Below are 19,207 nucleotides of genomic sequence, written 5' to 3' on the forward strand. Positions count from 1 at the left end.
ACCGCTATGGTGGTTATAGTCGAGGTATCATTAAACAAATAAATCTAGTAAACAGTATGTATTGCTACCATACACTTTTAAATTAGAGGAAAATTGTGTTGCACTTATCCAGATTTGGAATGCCTTTGAGTCCCCTCTGTTCCCTTTTAAAGGTCACTCCCTCTGAAGGCTTGAGTCAATTTGTACAAAAATAGAGTCCTCAGAAGAGTGAGCTAGAGAATGCAATAAAGACTTTTTCACAATGTCTGTGAAAACTCCTTTTTGAGTTCACCCATCCTCTTCCTGTGGCTTAAACCCACTTAACTCTCACCTAACTTTTGGTCTACCTGTATTTTATTATTTGTCATAGTCTTTCACAGGTACAGCTAAGAAAGGGAATTGAGACCAGAATTTTGTTTTGTTTTTTCTCTTAATTTGTTTTGTTTTAGAATGGTTGGCGAGACTTTTTAACTTGTCAGTCTGCTGCCTAAAAAAAAATATATATATAACTTGGTTAAGTATAGTTTGTAATACACCTAAGCAGTGGGAGGGATACCTAGTGAATGAAACTTCATAGCAGTATTTTCTAGCTAGTATGCAGTAGTAACTGGATGAAAGAAGAGAGCGCTTGGTTTTTAAGGACTGATATTGAATTTCTTGAAATTGTTATGTAGAATCCTGAAACTTCATGGATACTTGTGTGCTCTGATTGCTTTTAAATTTTAGGTCTCCGTATTTGTATTTAGGTCTTGTTTTTCATGTGTCTTTGAAGTCCAGCTGAATTCTTATGATGCCAAGAGATGTTTTTAATTTTAGAGTGAAAAAGTCCTGTTTTGAACTTGGTTCTCACGAATAGGGCTTGTTACAAATGCAGAGTTAATATTTGTCTTTCTGAGATCACTTTGCTGGAAAAGAAACAAACAAAAAAAACCCCAACCCTGCTGTGACTGTGGGAAAGGAGGTCTAACAATGCCTTTTTAGTTAGTAAGCTACAACTTAACAGTTTGTTACTACGTAAGGGACCTCAATGTGACTGTGGTGGGATGCATGATGGGTAAGAGAGACAAGGTGAGCAAAATAAAATGGATTGAAATATATGCAGAACCAGAGTCTATTTCCACAAGCACTGAGAAAATAGAACATGTTCTGAGCATTCTTGTCATATTTTTAATAATGTGGTTAGCATTAGTTCAGTTAACTCCACTTGCTTTGTTATCTGAAGCTTGTTTGTGTGGGTATTTTCACCCTTCATTATTTCGGTAAATCTGACATCAGATTCCTGCTCACCTAGGTGTCTAAGGGACTTAAAGTACAAAATCTCTCTGGAAGGGAAAAATGTATTCTGTGACTTAAATAACTGATGGGGCCCTTAAAAAAAACCCCACAACTTTTTTTCTTTTTATTTTAGACCACTTTGAAGCAGTGGTTAATATTTTGTTGAACATGGTCTTGTAATTTAAAGCAAATATGCGAATTGTACTTCAATAAAAAGGTTTGTCTTTGAGCTGCTGTTAGTGCTGCGGTGTGTGTGTAGAGCTTGCCTACCATCCTGTGATGACTTTGTCCTTCTTGGGCTGCACTCAGAGGCATTTCTTCATATTCCATATTTTAGTCTGCACTGCTAGTGTCTGTGCATTTAGTTGATTGAAAGATCCCAAATTTTTGAGGACAATTGTTCTGTGAGAGAGTAGTACGCCTTGAGAGCTCCTTTGTTATGGTTATGCAGATGTGTTTTCGAACGGAATGAGCTGTCCTGACTGTTTCTGTGAGCGGAGCTGTTTTGCATGGATTTGGGATTCTGAGTCAGGCATTTGTGGATAGCACGGGCCCATTTTTTTTCTTACAAAAATCTGATCATGCTTTTGTTCCTGGCTTTTGTGTTCTTTCTTCACCTATTCTCTTAAGAAAGGTAGGTTGCACTAATAAACGTGGCGGTGTTGTACCCCTTCTTTGTCTCTCCTAATAAAAAAAGAGCTTCTGAAAACCCTTTCTTGTCCTCTTAGAAAGCAGATTGGGAGTTTAATTTTAAAATGTTGATTTCACTGAGGAGTTAATTTGAAAATGCTAACTGGAATTGTGACTGCAAGTTTATCTAGGTAGTCTAACTTTAAAAAAAACCAACAGTATTTAAAGGGAACAGTCTTAAACAATAAAATTCTGCAACATTAGAAATAAAGCAGTTCTGTGTTTTGAGACTGAGCTCTATCGTGCTAGGAAGCAATCGGATTTTTTGTTGCTGTTTGGTTTTTTGTTAACCACCTTCATGATTTAAGGACAGGTTGGCTTCCTGCCACAAGGAGTTGACTTGCAATAAGCAACCTGCTCAGATCTGTTGGATGATTGGGTTGAATACACTTGCAGTATCTTCCTGTTTTGAAAGGAAAAGGAATAGCCATATAAATATGTATATACATATATATGTGTACACACACACATGTATCTCTGTGTGCGTGTATATATATGTGCATACAAACGATCTCAATTATATACTCCACAGGCATCTATGAGTGGCATAAGAGCACACAAGCTTTTTCTTTTTTTCTCCCCCCTTTAACCCAAGAAGCTGCAGTGTGTCTTGGGGTAGGAGGAAAGGTTTCTTGGGTGCTGTTCATCTCTCTCCCTTGAAACGTGTTGAGGCCCGCAGGCGTGGTGTGGCAGCCTGGGGAGCAGCGGTGACAAATGGCACGGGCGTTCCCCAGCGGCACTGAGTCACACACCTTGCTGCTTTCTGGAGAGGTTTTGGTGAGATGAGAGGAGGTTGGGGTTTCCTTTTCCTTAGTCATTTGAGCTCCTGAGCATTATGCCCTGCTCTTCCTGCCTCCTACCACAAAAGGTAACTTCTGCAGTCCAGGTGCCTCAGTGGTGGCCTTAGCTAGTGCAAAGTCAAACTAGTGTTCCTTAGTAGCAAGTTCTAATTAAATAATAAAAATAAGGACTAGTGGGAAAAGGGCTCAGAGTTATGGAAAGGAGAGATTTAATAGTGCTTCTGGCTTCCTATTTCCAAACCTATCAGGACACAGTAATGTTCAATATTTTCCTTTTAATTCTTTCCTGTGTTACGAATCATGGTGCTTTTTTAAAATTAGAAACAAACCAACTCTTTTCTTCTTTTCTTTACCCACCTTCTGTTCCAGTTACAAATTGGTGGAAATGTGGCCTTTGGGTTTTCTCTGAAAGGGTATGACTGGTGTCTTTTAGAAAGGTTGCAGCTATTTTGGGTCATGGCTAAATGACAAATATTGAGAGTGCGTTGTCTAAACTTGAAATCCTGCTTCAAAGGTGTGCGCTACCTGGTGTAGATAATATCTCCCATTTGATGCCACCTTGAAGTGTTTTTCTTCTGTTAGAACTTGTGGAAGGTTTGGGAATCTCACAGAAGGCAATTCCTGCCTACCCGCTCCTGTTCTGTGCTCTAGCACCTTGTGTCTTGTCTTCCCTATAAAATGTAGTCATTAAGTAATGTGGGAACTGATCTTTGTTTTCCTGCCCCTGAAATTTTAAGGGTACAAATGTGATCTCAATGCTACTCTTCAAGGCAGTAATTTGAGCCCCTCTGATATGCGATCTGTGCTTTTCCAGGCCTGACCACTTGCAGATACAAGGTCCCAAATTAGACAAATCCAGAACCTGATTATTCTGAGAAGTGTTACTTGACTGCATTCTTAGCATTTTTAAGTAAACACAGTGTGGAAGGGAGGAAACTGTGAGGTACAGCTATCATGAGACAGCATCGGGAGGAAGGAAGTTGTGCAGCATGCCACGGCTGCGCAGCAGGACAGGCAGCCCGAGCTCGCCCACGTGCGTTATCAGCATCACGGGTACTGCCGTCCCGGCTCCCAGGAGCAGCACACCCCTATCTGCCTTCAGCAAGGCAGCAAGCACTCAGCGCTGGAGTTTCCAGCGTTGGGCTAATTTTCCAGTTTGTGGCTCTACAGATGAGCTGTGGATTGGTTAGCATAGTCTTCTGCTGCCCATGTACTGCTGTAGAGTTATGCTTACTGTAGGGCTTTTAGGTAATTATTTATATTGCGGGGACTTGATACAGCTTTCAGGTGCATTTGTTACTTGCAGTCAAAAGCAAATAAAGTGGACGATTAGACATTTCAACTTTACTTCTCTCAGCTGCTGCAGGGCCCCATGTTCCAAGAGCCCAGTGTATAGGAATGGCTCTGGTGATGCCAACTTGCCCGACAAAAGTCGGCATCAGAGGGCTCAAATCATTACCTGCACTCAGATACCTTCTCTTTAGTTGCTAAATGTGTCAGTTCCTGAGGGCCAAACTCACTGTTTTTAGGCGCTTAAAAGAGGTGCGGTTGAAATTCTTAGATGGGTAAACACCTTGATTTTTCAAGTATTTATGGTGGGCTTGCTTCCCTTCAAAAGAGGTTATGTTTTGCATGTATGTGAAACTGCAGAATCAACGCTGTGATTTTTAAGGTGTGTAATTACTTCTAGGTGTTTTGTGGTGGTGTTGGATTCTACATCTCTGACAATGTAGTTCTGCTTTTTATAGGCATAGAATTGGGGAGAGTTTTTTTTATATTTTTGCACTAATAAATATCACAGTGTTAGCAGATGACTCTCTTAGAAACGGAATTAACTGTCTGTATTTTCTTAATTGTAGAGCTGCCTCTTTCTAGTTGTTTAATTTTAACACCACCTGCACCACCCCCACCTGAAAAAACCAGATTGTCCCTTGAAAATAAGCTGCTTGAAGCAGATCGGTGGTTCCGTGAGATCTCTCAAAGTTCAGGTAGAACAGACCAGGAATTAATCTGCAGTTAATTTATGTAGACCTCAATGTGGTCCTGACCAGGATAATTTCATGTTACTTTCTTGTGAGTTGCACAAACACCTGTCCTTTATTTATCCCTTTTGTTAAGGGAATTTTAACAGAGAGCATGGAAGTGCTGCTCAAAAGTAAGAATTCACAGCATTTCTTGAAATAACTGAAATAACATCCAGCTTTAACAGAAAAAGGAATGGTCAGCTTGCCCTGGGTTTTCTCTTTTCTTTAGGCTATCAAATAAGTCACTTACGCAATCTTTAGTTTGTTTTTCTGTTTTGTTTGTGGTTTTTTTTTTTAAAGACAGTGACTGTTGCTGGCTTAATACATAAAACTTTAAATGTGCAATTTGCTGTTGATCACTCACAATGTTATTTCGTTTCCTCTGCACTCATTGTCAATGAGCTTCATGAAAGATTGTAAAACAACCAACCAAACATGAAAGAAACGTGCTTGGGTAAATAAGCCTTAGCCCTTGATCATAGACAGTTGGATGTGCAATTCAAACGAGGTATCCTGTTAATTACAACCGGTAGGTACAGAGAGCGTGTCTGGTAACAAATGCTTGTGGCCTTCTGGCACCTGGCTTTGTAACCTGGGGGTGCACAGGCTCTGGTGGGTGCGGGAGCCCACCCTGAGGTGGGTCAGTCTCATATGACCTACCTCCCTGATGCGCCTGCTCCATGGACTTGCTTGCTAGGGCACAGTGCTCCCATCTCCCTAAACAGTGATGGCCATCGGGGACTGGAGGGCTCGGCAGCGGAGGCAAGGTGAGCCTTGCTGAGTCTTGTGTTCATAGTGGTCAGAGGTAAGCAGCACAGGCATGAAGTTGCAAGTAATACTCACTAGGACTCCAAAAACACAGGCACGTGAAATTTGGTTTGAATTTTGTTTGTGTGTGTTCTTGTATACGGTGACTGGAGTTTTACTTTGCTCTGTTTTCACATTGGTCATAAGGCTTAAACACCTATTCCCTTGAGCAGCAGGAGGAGCAGCAGTGGAAGTGGTTAGCTCCCTGACTGCAGGCTTCAGTGGTTTTGTTTTTCAGTGCTAAGTGTAGTTGAGTACAGCTCGGAGAACAGTTGAGTAACAGGCTGATATTCTTGGCTTAGTATCTCAGGCAGTGTCTGAAGGAAATATTTGTACATGTGCACATGGATATGTATACTTCAGTGTCTGTCTGCGTGCTGGCAATGTTTGTACAGTGTGTGTATTCCCTGGAGGGAAAGCACCCTTGTTTCTCTCAAGTGGAAAAATAATTAAAAGCCAAAAAATTGTCTGTCTTCTACAATTTGACATTTCCCAAAACAACCTAAGCCCTTTTCTTTAAGCCAGAACAAAAGCATGTAGGAACGCTTTTATAACCATTTTTTCCTTCAGAAGTACCCCATGTAAGTCTGCTTTTAAATTTCTCTTGCCAGGATTTCCCTCTCTGTGTTTGTCCCAGCACAGTGAGCTCTGACCTTCGCCGTTAGCGCCCCATTGCCTCACCTCTTCAAGGCTTTCCTTCTTTCCTTTTCTGAAGGGATTCAGTTGTAGGAGCATCACCTGCTCCTTGCTTGAGAAGATAAGGTGCTCAGCCATTCTGCAAGAGGTGCCATTCCCTGTAAGAAAGAGGGTAAGGGAGGTCCTGTGTTGCAGTCCCTGGGATGCTGCAGGATGCGATGCAGCACGGGCGCAGCTTCAGGGAATGAGTGACCTGATGTGCTCTGCCTGAGCTCTGAGCTTGTGTCTCCTGCTTGAGATACAGAAGGACTTGGGGTTTGTTGGCAGGGTTTCCCTTGTTAGCAGAAAGGGAAAGAAATCAGTGTGAAGATCAGACAGATTAGGTGTTCTGCATTGCCTTCAAAAATAGATAGTATCCATACTTCTGTTGTTAGCTGACTACATCTAAGCACAACAGTGGTGATGTTACCATGTCACTTCATTTGGGCAAGAGAAGCATTTTCTCCTCTTCCCTCCACTCCCCCCACCTCTAGTCATTTATTATCACTTCCTCACTTGTTGAAGTGTGTTTACAGGAAACTTCTTGGTGTGATGTGTGTGTGTGTACACACCAGCCTTGCTTAGCACACCGTTATTTTTTTGTATTTTTTGAGGACGATTGGGATAGCTGTGAAGCAGTAACTTTCATGCTTGTGAGTCTGTGATTCCTAATCACTCTTAAAAAGGTATTTGCTTTCTGAGGGTGCCGTGCTCGACTCTAGCCCTTCTGAAGTTTACTTCTAAGTGTAGTTTCCACTAATCTTGGGGAAAGAAGAAAAATCACATCTGCTTAATTTGCAGGTCAGTCTTACGTTTAAGTGTTCAGAGATGGCAGCCAGCTTGAGCAGGAGTGAGGAAGTTCAGCAGATCCAGTTCAGTGGCACACAAGGGAAAAAATACTTTCAAAATGTGTGTGGTTAGTGGAAACAGATATTGGATGAACACTCAATAGATGCCAAGCATACTATATCCCATTGCTCTTCCTTAAATACGTTTTTTCTAAAGTCATGTACTGTTTCTTAAAAATGTGCTTAGGTCGGAAATAAATTGAGTTTTTTTACCTTGGTTATGTGATAGATACACCTTTAGAGGTTATGGCTTTTTTGTTTAGTTTTTTTTTTTAATGTGTCAGTGAGATGCAAGTAATGATCTGGAAACAGACAAAGGAGGTGTGGAAGAATTAAAGTAAGGAAAGCATAAATTCCGTGTGGTTAATTGGGTTGAGAGGCTCCGTGTAGTTTGCTCTTCCTGTTTCTCTTGTTCATAAAGCAGATGACTCTGTTGCTTCACAGAAACAGAAAATTATGATAAAGGGAAATTTTGATTTGGGTATCAGCAGTGTGAAAACTGAGATTTCCCTCTTTGGCTTCCAGATTATATTTCACTTGAAAACACTACGAATAAAGCAAACGTGCATCTGTCAATACTAAAGAACAAAGAACAGCTTTTGTCTTAATTCCCCAGAACATTGGTTGCTGCAAGCTGTTTGCTCAGAAATAAGCCTGTTGACTGTGTAGGTGAAATGGTTTTCTGTCTTTGCTCTTGCACTGAACAGGTAGCCCCAAATGATGAAGCTGTGGTAATGCTGCTTTGTGAATGGGCTGTGAGCTGTAAAAGGTCTGGTAAGCACAGGGCCATGGCTGTAGCGAAACTCCTGGAGAAGAGGCAAGCAGAAATTGAAGCAGAAGTAAGTTATTTCTACTTCTAGAATAGTGTGAACAGCATGCTTAGAAAGCAAGGTATTTCTAAAGAAACATCACTCTAATTTCTACTCATTACCAAACAAGTAAGTTTAGCATTTGGAGCACTGGGGATTTTTGTCATTAACTTACACTCTTAAAATTCTAGATAAACTTAAAATGAAAAAGCCTTCTATTTAAAATAAGAAATTGCAACCTAACTCAGAATGGTCTATGTTAGCTGATTTATATCTGTTTGTTTGAACTGTTTTACTTCTGTGAACTACTTGTTCAAATAAAGGGGTGCCACGGTAACTGGAGTCCCTCAAAAAAAGAGGGGTGTGGGTCTGGCTGATGGGGCAGGGCTGTTCAACTGGTGAGGGACTCTGGGAAGGTTCCAAAACTAAGATCCGTTTTGAGGCAAAATTCGGGTGTAACTGTAAACCTTGCCTTCTCTAGAACTCCTTTGTTTTCAGGGGAAATGAAACGTTTCACTGGAGAAGCAGGATGCTGTAGTGACATCTTTGATGTAAACTGTTGTCTGTTGTGGCAAATGATCCTACTCCAGCTTGCATAAGCTGACACTTCGCCTTGAAACTCCAGTAATAGTAAATCTGCCTGGTGGCGAGGATTGAACGGAGACAGTGTGTTCATGGCAGACACGCTGCAGCTTTCTGGACCAGTGGTACTCCCCATAGCCTGGAGCACTGCTGCCTTGGCCTCGCCAGCATCCATGCAGTGCTGGCAGGCAGTTTTTACTGGATGAGTGTTCTCTTTAGGTTTGGTTTTTTTCTTTTCTTTTTTTTTTTTTTTTTTCCCTCCCCTCCTAGAAAAAAGTCCCCAGGAAAGTGACGTGTGATGTCTGTTCAGCCTGGGTGCAGGGACAGATGAGAGCGTTCTCAGAAGTGCATCTGTGCAGGCAGATGTACAGACAGCACGAGGTGCAAAAAGACTTTCACTTTCCAAAGCCTCTCTGCTTTGTCCGCTCCCCACCACACACCATTAATTTGGGGGAAGGGAGCTTACCGCACTGTTTCTGCCTCACTCACACAGAAATCTACTCAAAGCAGAGATGTTTGCCCTGGTTGTTGTTGTTATATTTAGTTTAATTTACACAAACAAGAGGAATTACCTTTTCTATTCACATTGGTCCTGGAAGTTCTGTATCTTAAATTTTTGCTTTTATATGAAACTGTGTCATTGCAGATGATGCTACATGTCTCAGGCATTCCCTTTCAATAAGTAATCCAAAGTGATTAAAGAAAACTCCTTAGAAATAACCAAACTAGGTAATGGGAAAAACATGTCATTCTAGAGCAAGTCTGGATTTTATGAAAAGTTAGGAAATGGTCACAAGTATAGCTGCCTCAGATGCAAGTAGTGGGAATATCATGTGCATTTGTGTGTAGATACATGCTTTTTTAATTTATTTAACTGTGCAGAGATGCGGTGAATCTGAAGTCCTAGATGAAAAGGAATCCCTGTCTTCAGCCTCCTTGACGGGTTCCAGTCTTCCTGTTTTTCAGAATGTCCTGCTAAGGTTTCTAGATACACAAGCTCCCTCATTATGTGAGTATTAGGTAATTTATATTCCAAAGTAGGTCAGAAGCAACTGGTCTGCTGTCTGGCTGCTGAAGTTACTGTTTTCCTGTATAGGGTGTTTCACAGTTTCTGTGATTACTGGTTCTATTTTCATATGCACTTTTTTTTTTTTGAGATCTGCCTTGTTATAGGACCTTTCTGTGATTTTTATTTCTTTCTTTTCACAAGAGGAAAATTGGTAGAAACTGTGTTTATTTCTGTTTAAGCTGTAAGAGATTTGGGGAAATTACTTGCACTCTACGCATATTTAAGATCACTCACTCACCTCTTTTTGACGCATCCACATTTGAAGTGACTGACTTGGAAATTACACACAAGTGTTAAAGTTGAAAGCTGTTAGCTGACAAATAGGTGGATTGAAAAAAGGATCTTTGTTCGTCGTAGGTTGCTCTGGGACATGTCTTGGTCTAATAGAACTGCCTGATATTGTAGCTCCTGTTCCTGGTATCTTAAGTACTGCTAGTTAGTGGATTTTTTTTTCTGGTGCCCTTAAAGCAAAGGGGATTTTAAGTGGTTTGAAATGTGATACTGAAAACTCTCAACATCTGAAAAAGGAGAAACTCCTTAAAAATTTCCGTGCCAGTGGTGACCCTGGTTTTACTAAACCATCCAAACTACTTGTGTTGTTTAGACTTGTGTTTCTCACGTGCTTAATTTCAAATGTGGTATCGTCCTTCTTCACCCAGGTAGCTCTGCAAGGCAGGGTAGGGAGAGCCGCTGGGAAATGTTTCCCTTGCTTGAAATACTCTTTGGTATTTTTGAGCATTGGACAAGTTTTGTGGTATTGTATTGTTTTTATGGTGGTTGAGCTTCTGTGTGTCCAAAAATGAAAAGCATGTAACCACTATATTTTGAAGGAGGGCAGATTGCCTGGTCTGCAGGTGTGTGTTTTACGGTGCTCCTCCAGGTGCCTTCCTTTTGAGGGGTAGGTCATGGCGGGCAGCTCTGGATGAGTGGGACCTGGGGGCTGCAGAGAAGAGCTCTGACCCTGAACTGGTGTGCTCTTGGGCTTGCTGTTGCAGCTTCTGTGCTGTGGTGTAATGAGAATTTCTAAACAGAAATAGTGTTATATGTTGAACTGATTTGAACTTGTAAAGCATAATTTGCTTTTAAATAAATGTTGATGATTTGGATTGGGTAGTTCGGTAGCTGGAGGTTTTATTGTCTGGTATAAAGCTATTTTCTGTTAACTGCAATGTTGCAGACTTTTCTGTGGTACAGAACAATTCAAATTAAAATATAACTGTGATAAATGAAAACTTAATAACAGAATTTTATAGGTTCTATTTCTGTAGGCTTTGCTTTGGCACTGGCAAAATAACATGCATTTATTTTAATGAACTTTTTCCTGATGTGCGTGAGCACATTTAATAGATAAAATACACTACACTGTCAAGCTTTAATAAAATTTAGCTTTTACATCTTGGAGGCCTGGCATGCAGAGATCTTGAGTTTTTTGAATATATTTTTAAAGGTTTTATGTTATGAATATAAAAGTACTATAGATAAGACAGTAACATTTACTGTAGTAATATAACTTGTGAGAAAGGGACAACCATTGGGTGGTCTGTTATAATCCAGTGCTTCAACTTTAATTTTAATGCACACAAGGAATGTCCCTCTCACCCCCTCTTTTTAATTTTTAGAAGTATTTGAACATTGTACTTAACTGCTGACACCCCCCACCTCTCTACCCGCAACTGGGGCAGATGTGTATGGGGTAGGATGCTCTGGAATCCACTGCTGTATGAAGTCTGTCGCACGTCTGGAGCTGACAGCAAAAAAACCCACACAAATTAGATGGGAAATGGTTTGTTCTGTGTAGACAAAAAAACCTGTGCAGGATGCCTGAGGCATTTTTAGTAGGCATTTACAATTAATTTGCTGGGGTTTGCAATTTAGATAGTAGAAACCCAAATATTTATAAGTTGAAACTACAGTCTAATTTGGTTTTTTTTTTCTTTTTTTTTTTTTTTTTTGGTAGCTGACCCAAATAGTGACCATGAGAAGATAGAGTTTGTGAATTTGGTGCTGCTTTTTTCTGAATTCACTCGGCATGATGTTTTCTCCCATGATGCGTACATGTGCACTTTAATATCACGCGGAGACTTGTCAATCACTGCAACTACTAGACCACGTTCACCTAATGGGGAAGCTGTGGATGAACACTATTCTAAGGATCATGACGTGAAACTGGAGGTAACACTTCATGTTATTTCTCCCATGTTTGGTACTCTGTTTTGTTAAGCGTAGACTTTTACTGAAGCATTAATATTTCAGATATGAGGCATTAAATTTTTTAATCTGTGTCTCCTTGTCTCTCTCTCTTTGAGAAGACTGAAAGTGATCCATTAGCTTCATTCTAGTATATAGCTGTAAACACTGTCATTTTGGTGCAAATATACTGAACTGACAGTTGTCTGGTGATCAGGACAAACAAATAGGTGCAATGTAGACTTCTAAATGTACTAGTGGAAAAACTTATTTGCAGATGTGTTTCAGTGAAGAGAAGGGAGAGCTTTAAGCAGGAGGAGTCAGAGGAGAGCCTGGAGTAAGCCCCATGTCCTCTGTGTAGTATGGGGCACGCTGGCACAGCGCAGGCGCGAGTGATGGCCAGCCTGGAAGTCTGCTCACAGGTGATCAGGAGCTTACTGTGTGCTGCACAGCCACAACTGAAGACTGTGAAGCCAAACCTCACGATTCGTATGTGCACAGTCCAGGTGCAATCCCAAGTCTTTCATCAGATGAGCAGTTTGTAGCCTTTTCTAAAACTAGCGCAAGAGGAAGGCAATTTTAAACGCAGGACTGCAGACCACATTTGTACTCGTGTGATGAGATATAGGCTGTTGTTCTGCTGCACTGTCCACGTGAAGCCTGTGGACAGCTAAAGCATCCTTTTATATTTTGTGTATCTCTTACGTCGGTCTCATGGCCAAATTTGCCCTGAAATATAAGGAGTTTCTACAAGTTGCCTTTCGTGGTACAACAAAGCAGGAAGTAAATCTTGAGAAGGTACAAGAGTCGTCTTCCTGTTCTGTAGGTGCCCCTGGAGCAGAATTGCTCACAGGGATATACTGTAAAGTTTTGTTCCTGCCTTTTTCTATGCTTTTGTGGATTTAGGCTTGAGAAATACTCTTGTGAATTAAAGTTAATCATAAAGATTGAAAAGTTAGTAAAACTCCTTACCATCAAGACTTCTTTTTCTTAATTCTTAAATAGGTGGAGTGCTTGGGTTTACCTGTGATCAGTTAAATGGGTCTTCAATGGCATGTGACTGATGTTTGTTTTTCTCTCTGGCAATTATTAGGATCATAGTATTATGGAACATATGGGCATTGACTCAGGAACCGCTAGTATTTTTGATGATGTAGACAAGAGTGACTTTAAGGCAGATTTTGGTTCGGAATTTCCAGTAGGTTTAACTTTCGATTTTCTGCATGCCTTTGATGCCTGTGCCTGCTGCTTGCTGTTGCCACTGAATGTCTCTCCATGCCCCTAGTGCCACCCTGCTTCTTCCATTGACAGCCGATGTCCTTTGGCATCTAGGCCCTGCTGTCTTCTGTGTCAGTGCGTCTCCTCCTTTCTCTGCATCTCTGCTGTATGACAACTTACTGCTCTTCTGTGCTTCCCCTAGTTGTCCACCTGCACGTGTGTGTGCACACTTACACTTACACGCCTCTCTCCCTCCTTCCCTTCCTCCCTCTTGCCCCCAGCATATTCAGAGTGCTGTGTATTACAGTTAAGCATGAATAAACATGCAGATTTACCCACTTCTTTGACACTGAGGAACTCCATTGATACCATTTGCTTTTCAAGTGACTGTTCTGTTTTGGCTCTGTCTTCCAAACTGTTTCTCCCTCCCTCCCCCTTTTTCCTTACTGTTAGCTTGATTCTGTGTTACTCTTGCATCTCCTAGTTTCTTCTTTTGCACTGGTCCTCATTCTGCATCTGTGTGGACTCCTATGCCCAGACCTATCAGTGCAGATCTACTTGCAGGACATTGGGACCCCTGTTTCTGCCTGAAATCTGTCATATTGGTGGTTTCAAGCATGTCCATGCCTGCCTACAGTGTCTCTTGTCACCTCCCACTTCACCCTTTTCTTTATTTTCCCTCAATCACTGGACTCTCATATCACAGTTTCTGTGTCACAGCAGCATAAGAAGTGTGGAGATTGCTCTGAATTGTAATTATTTTTTTCCTCACTGAATACTGCTAGTTTAAAACTTGTCTAATAACAGTGGAGATACCTCCATTGCATAGAGATGCATAGAGATATAATGTGTATATGTATCTTAAATTTCGGGCTTGATTATGATGGCCCTTGTTTTGTCTATCTCCGAAAAACCTCAGATGTTTAAAAAGTAACTGTAAGCAAGAACAAAATCGTATCTCTGAATGCAATTGCTGAATTTTGAAAGCTAGAGGTTACACTTACCTTAAACATTTGTTTTACATGACTTAGATTTTTTCTCCAATGCCTGGGGAGTCTTGTGAGAATGTGAACTCTTCTTTAGACAGAAGAATTTCAGTTACCAGCGAGAAGTCAGTCAAGAGGGAAAGACTGAGAGAACTGATTTTTCCATCCAATTATGACCTCCTTCGCCATTTGCAATACGCAACACATTTCCCTATACCTCTGGTGAGTGACCTCTGTACTTGTGTGCGTAAGGGTACTGCCTGATGTGACAGCAAAGCATTTAAAGGAGGAAAAGTTCGCTGTCTGAAGAGGGCTGGGCTGTGTCACCTCTGCCCGAGGGCTCCTGGGCTGGCTTGTGTGAGGCTGTGGCTGCCAGCGTGCACACGCTGTGCGCTGCAGGGTGGCTTCAGTGCAGCGCACGGGCACCTCTGTTTTATCGAAAGGGGGTTAGCTGGAAGAACGCCTAAGAGGTATAATAATGTGTGATGACTTACTCAGATTGAGGAGACAGGCACCACAATAAAACCACCCTGTGCCAGGGTCTAATAAAACTTTGCTAAGTTAAAAATTTGATATTGTAGTTATTTTACTGCTTAAAAATTTGATATTGTAGTTGGACAGATGGATGAATACCAAAATATCTGAAAGAAAGAGTTCTGAAATGTAGGGGACAGAATGGTGTTATTTCCTCCCACCCACTCCTCGCTGTTTCTAGCGTGGATTTTTGGCGGCTGCTGTTGTTGTGTTTGTCTGTAGGCTCATGGGAACTGAAGAAAGCCCCATGAATAACATTTCAGATGACTTCTCATGTTTTCTACTGTGCTGGAAAATGCGCCCAAATACTGAACAAGCCTTGAACTGGAATGTATCTGCTTGAAATTTTTTTTTTTTTTTTAAAAGAGCAATGATAACTTTTTAACAATATTGGATCCTGTCAGTCCAGGAAGTGTCACATGAGAGTATGATGTGATAACCACAGTTTTCTTTGCTTTAGATTTTTTACTCCACAAATTTTGGGTTCTCATTTATTGCAGGTGAATTGTTATGAGAATACTCAATGAACTATTTCTGTTCAGGACAGTTTTGAATGCTTGCTTAAAGTTTGATTCATATATTGCCCATTTTAAGGATTAGAAAAAAGATAACTCCATTTGGTTTTGTATCTGAAATATTTTTGATATACAATGGATTTTTAAATTTTGAGTATTAATTATTCTACATATACATTATTCTTGGAAGAAACTGTAAATTAGAATATTGATAAAATTAATTGCTGTTTTTAAAATTTTTATTAAAAAACAAGCAAAGGGAACACACTGGGTACTTATACGTACTCAATCTTAATTTTAAAATTTCCTTGAATTTTCTGTAATAACATCTTAGCTCTTTTTCATGCTCGTTGAAGCAGCAGCAAGAAAAGGCAATGGAACTTGGCAAGAATAAGAAATTTATTTATAAAAACTGCAGGTGTGATATAGGCAGATACAAAAATTTATATTCAGTGCAGCTTACAGCCACTTTCTGGAGTAAATAATGCCCTCTAAAATCCTTTTGGGTTAATGGTATATTTGAAAACTTTGCAGTTGAAGAATTGCTATTAAATAATCTCCTCACTTGATTGCACCAAGTCATTTAATATAGTAAGTATGCAATATTTACCTTAGAAAAGGTGAGTTCAGGGGTTTACCATAAATAATTACAAGGTATGTTTGAGTCTGTCTGAACATGTTGTATTCTTAAGTGTTGATGATCCTTGGTAGGTCATCACTGGTACATTGAACTATTTCTGAAAGGCATTACCAAACGTTCTGCTAGTTCAGATCTACTATGTGAACCTTTAACAAAGCGATTGATATTGTTCAAGTTTTTTCCTTCTGCTTGGGCTTTGGCTGTTTATACTGCAGATTTGCAAACTCTTCTGATATATTTTAGAATCAGTACTTTTGCATCTCCTGTTCACTTCCGTGTTGTGCCTCTTTGTCTATGAAAACCTTTGCCTCTTTGGGTGCTGCAAAAGTCTCAGTAAATTTCAGTCTGAATGATTTGGAAAGATGGTAATACAGAATAGGGTCAAAACAGAGGTTTGATACCGCAAATAGCAAGGTAGTTTCTTTAGCTTTAAAGAGAGCTTGTTTCAGAGAGCAGCTGGTTATGGTATCGGTTTGGCTCAAAGTATAGGGGATACGAACAATGTGGTATGGAACAAAACACAGCAGGTAGCCTGCAGTTACGAGCAGTATGTTGATGAGACTTTTCTTCACATTTGCGTAACTCTCACTGTATTTGTTTCGGTAGAGTTGTCTAACAACAAGAAAATTGGAAATGAGTATCACAGCTGAAAAATTCAGGAATATTGCTGTGCATATGAAATTAGTAAACACGTGCCAGTCTCTTCCAAATTTTGTTTTTAAATCGATGCATCCTGCACCAGGTCGTTCTTCAATGTTTTTTATTGGAATAGCCATGTTAGGCACTGTGATAAGGAGAACCATTGTCCATACGACTGCAGACAACAACTTGGCAAATCCAGGCCCTTGAATGCGGTAGATCTTAGAACTGTGTGTTAGCTGAAGGCAACGATCCATGCTTACAAATCCTAAAAATATAATGGATAAGTACATGTTCAGGTAGATGAAACAGGCTGTGACTTGACAGTGGAATATTCTCAGTTTCCAGGATGCAACTCCTAGGTCAACAATAATCTTTACTGGCAATGCCAAAGTCAACAAAAAATCCGCTGTTAAGAGGTTAATTAAGTAGATGCTCACACATTTCTGTTTCTGATCTTTTTGTGTGAATGCCCATAGTGCGAAACAGCTTCCAATAAATCCCATAAGAAAAATTAAGTAGTAAAAATAGGTAAAAGGTTCCATTTCTTTGCTGATGTGGCACTGTGAAACGTTGCTTGACATTGTAAACTTCTTGTGCAAGTTGGTTTTGCTGCTAGGAGATACCAAGAACCTACAAAAAGAACAAAGACGACATCAACGATGTCAACTTTTCCTGAGCAACAGTAGTTATTCTCTGAGAATTTTGTTTGATTAATTTCATGGAAAAAAATGCAATTGGAAAGAAATATTTTTCTCTCTTCACGCTCCTTCACAGATATTCAAGAGGCCTTTGTTCTCATGTCAGAAAAGTTTGGAAATGTATTAGGATTTGTTCTTGAAAGCATACGGACTTCTGAGAAACTGAGCAGTCTTTGAGTGTTTGGCTTAACCCAGGTTAAGATTCAAGGTTTAAGATTAAGCATCTGGTTAATAACGGTCATACTATAACTTCATAACTTTTGGACAATTGAAACTATGCCAAAAAAAAGGTAGTATTTGTAGCAGTCTTGTTCTATAAAAATGTAAATGTATCGGGAGTTTTGAAGGTAATGCACTATAAAACCAATACACGGATGTGTCAGACAGATGAGCAAATAGTTCTAATCAGTCCTAAGTTTTTGCAAACTGCTCTCTCTTCCTACTTGAACAGAAGATAAAGTAATCGCATATTTTTATGAAGCCTTTAGAAAAAGCACATTTGTAAAGGAGCAGCTATTAAGTAATTTTGCTCACTTCCTTCTTAGGCTTTGCTAGAAATTATAGGGAAGAAAAGTAGAAAATGTTGGTCTTATTTTAACTAAATGTACTACTTCATGACTGGGGGGGGTGTGTGGTTTGCTTGTTTGCTACACTGTCAGACTGCAGCATAGAATGTCTGTGGGAAGGGAGGCACGTTCATTAGAATTTCTTGGAATGAAAAACGATACGTAGATGTCTTGAATATCATCAGACTGAAACACTTTATTTCATTATATTGTTCCTAATTTTAATACACAATATAAGAGAACTACTGCATCAGCACATTTATTTTCTGCTGTAAAATACATATCCAGATGTGCATAATTTGTAAACCAAAATGATTGCGGATACTCCAAGGATTTAAAATAGGGGAAAAAGCAGTTTGTTTCTTGCAATTGGCTTTCTGCAGGTGGTCTCTATTGTCCTGAAAACATGTAATCGAGGTGAATTAAGTTTGGGTGTGTGCAGCGTAGGTGAGGAGCAAGCAGCACTGTCAGAGCTGCTGGGCTTGCTGCCGCAGTCCTGAGGCGGTGAAAGTTTCCTGCACTGGGGCATGGTGCAGCCCCACTCGTCCACCTTGGGGCAAAGAGGCAGCCCAGCAAACTGAGCCCTGAAGTACTGCTGGAGCTGGAGCCAGAGCCTCCAAGGATACAGCATGACTGCAGCCAAGTAACACTGACTACAGGCAAAGCAAAGGCTGTTTTGCTCAGTAGTTGAGCCTGACTTTCTATGTGTTTGGCACAGTTAATATTTCAGGCTGTATATTTACGTAGATCTAGATAGGCTGGAACAGACAAAGACTAAAAACACGTACCTGTCTTAGTGGTCTCTGGGGTCTTCTGAGCATTAGTCTGCAAAGGTCTGATGTTTTTCAGCGACACAGTCCAATGAACGTGTTAATCTTTTCCTCTGGTTGCATCTGCTGTTTTTTAAAAGTGCGTCTGTGGTTTTTAAATGCGCTGATTGACGCAGTTAAAACCAGTATTCAAATAACTAAACCACGTGGAAGTTACCTAAAAGAGAGGTGACAGAAAAATCTAACTCTTCACGGAACAGCCCAGAGAGACCTCTTTTTTTTCTTTTTCTCCTGCAGGAGCTGGTGGTTGGGCGGGAGGCACACTGAAGGCACTGCTCTTCTGCACGCTCTGCCCCGTGTAGCACAGTGGCGAGCTGCTCCTGGGCACTCAGTGCTGTGGAAATAGAGAATGATGGGGAGAAATATGGCTGCAGAAGAGCAAGTTAGACATGTTGATGTGGCCAGTAGCATGGGTTATTACAATTATTGTGATTCAAAATACATTTTTGTGGAGGAAGGATGATCAGAGTTGCTTGACCTGTCATCAGCGAGCCGACAGGGATGGTGAATAGTGCTGCAAACTGGCTGATACCTAGCGGACCTGAAGGCAGTGCAATTTTCACTCTCTCCTCCTAACTCCAAGCCTGAAGATTTTAAGTTCAAATGTTGATCGCGTGTTCACGTATGTAAGGGTGATGAGACATGCATGTTTTGGGCAGCCCCAGCATGTGGACTTTTTCATGTAGTTCCTAAAACTTCATTGGGGTAGTTCCAGATTTTTGACCTGGGGCTGTAGATGCACAATGTCAATGGCTGTTGCTTTGCTTTTGTTTAAAAGAAAAAACCCTGAAACTCTCTTCCCCCCCTGGTCCTTACGTCTTACATTTAAAATC

At 40.5% G+C, this 19,207-nt stretch overlaps 2 protein-coding genes across 2 annotated transcripts in view; one reads left to right on the forward strand and one right to left on the reverse strand.

Annotated features, from left to right (window-relative positions):
• Nucleotides 1-19,207, forward strand: part of MED12L (mediator complex subunit 12L) — a 143,844-nt gene that overhangs the window by 17,180 nt on the left and 107,457 nt on the right. Inside the window, exons 11-15 of the mRNA XM_035890039.1 lie at nucleotides 7,806-7,937; nucleotides 9,372-9,498; nucleotides 11,516-11,730; nucleotides 12,839-12,943; nucleotides 13,995-14,171. Of these exons, the coding sequence (XP_035745932.1) occupies nucleotides 7,806-7,937; nucleotides 9,372-9,498; nucleotides 11,516-11,730; nucleotides 12,839-12,943; nucleotides 13,995-14,171 (756 nt within the window). The remainder of the gene's footprint in view (nucleotides 1-7,805; nucleotides 7,938-9,371; nucleotides 9,499-11,515; nucleotides 11,731-12,838; nucleotides 12,944-13,994; nucleotides 14,172-19,207) is intronic.
• Nucleotides 15,884-18,412, reverse strand: GPR171 (G protein-coupled receptor 171). The gene is made up of 2 exons (XM_009634310.2): nucleotides 18,333-18,412; nucleotides 15,884-16,910 (listed from the first exon to the last, which is right to left on the reverse strand). Exon 2 carries the CDS (start codon nucleotides 16,859-16,861, stop codon nucleotides 15,884-15,886), a length of 978 nt encoding a protein of 325 aa, XP_009632605.1. The 5' UTR covers nucleotides 16,862-16,910; nucleotides 18,333-18,412.

The sequence above is a fragment of the Egretta garzetta genome, unplaced genomic scaffold (assembly GCF_000687185.1).
Source record: "Egretta garzetta isolate BGI_Z169 unplaced genomic scaffold, ASM68718v1 scaffold172, whole genome shotgun sequence".
NCBI classification, from domain to species: domain Eukaryota; kingdom Metazoa; phylum Chordata; class Aves; order Pelecaniformes; family Ardeidae; genus Egretta; species Egretta garzetta.

What these genes read in the sequence shown, in the direction of transcription:
- GPR171 (XM_009634310.2), bottom strand. Translation starts at nt 16,861, where the DNA reads ATGTCAAGCAACGTTTCACAGTGCCACATCAGCAAAGAAATGGAACCT.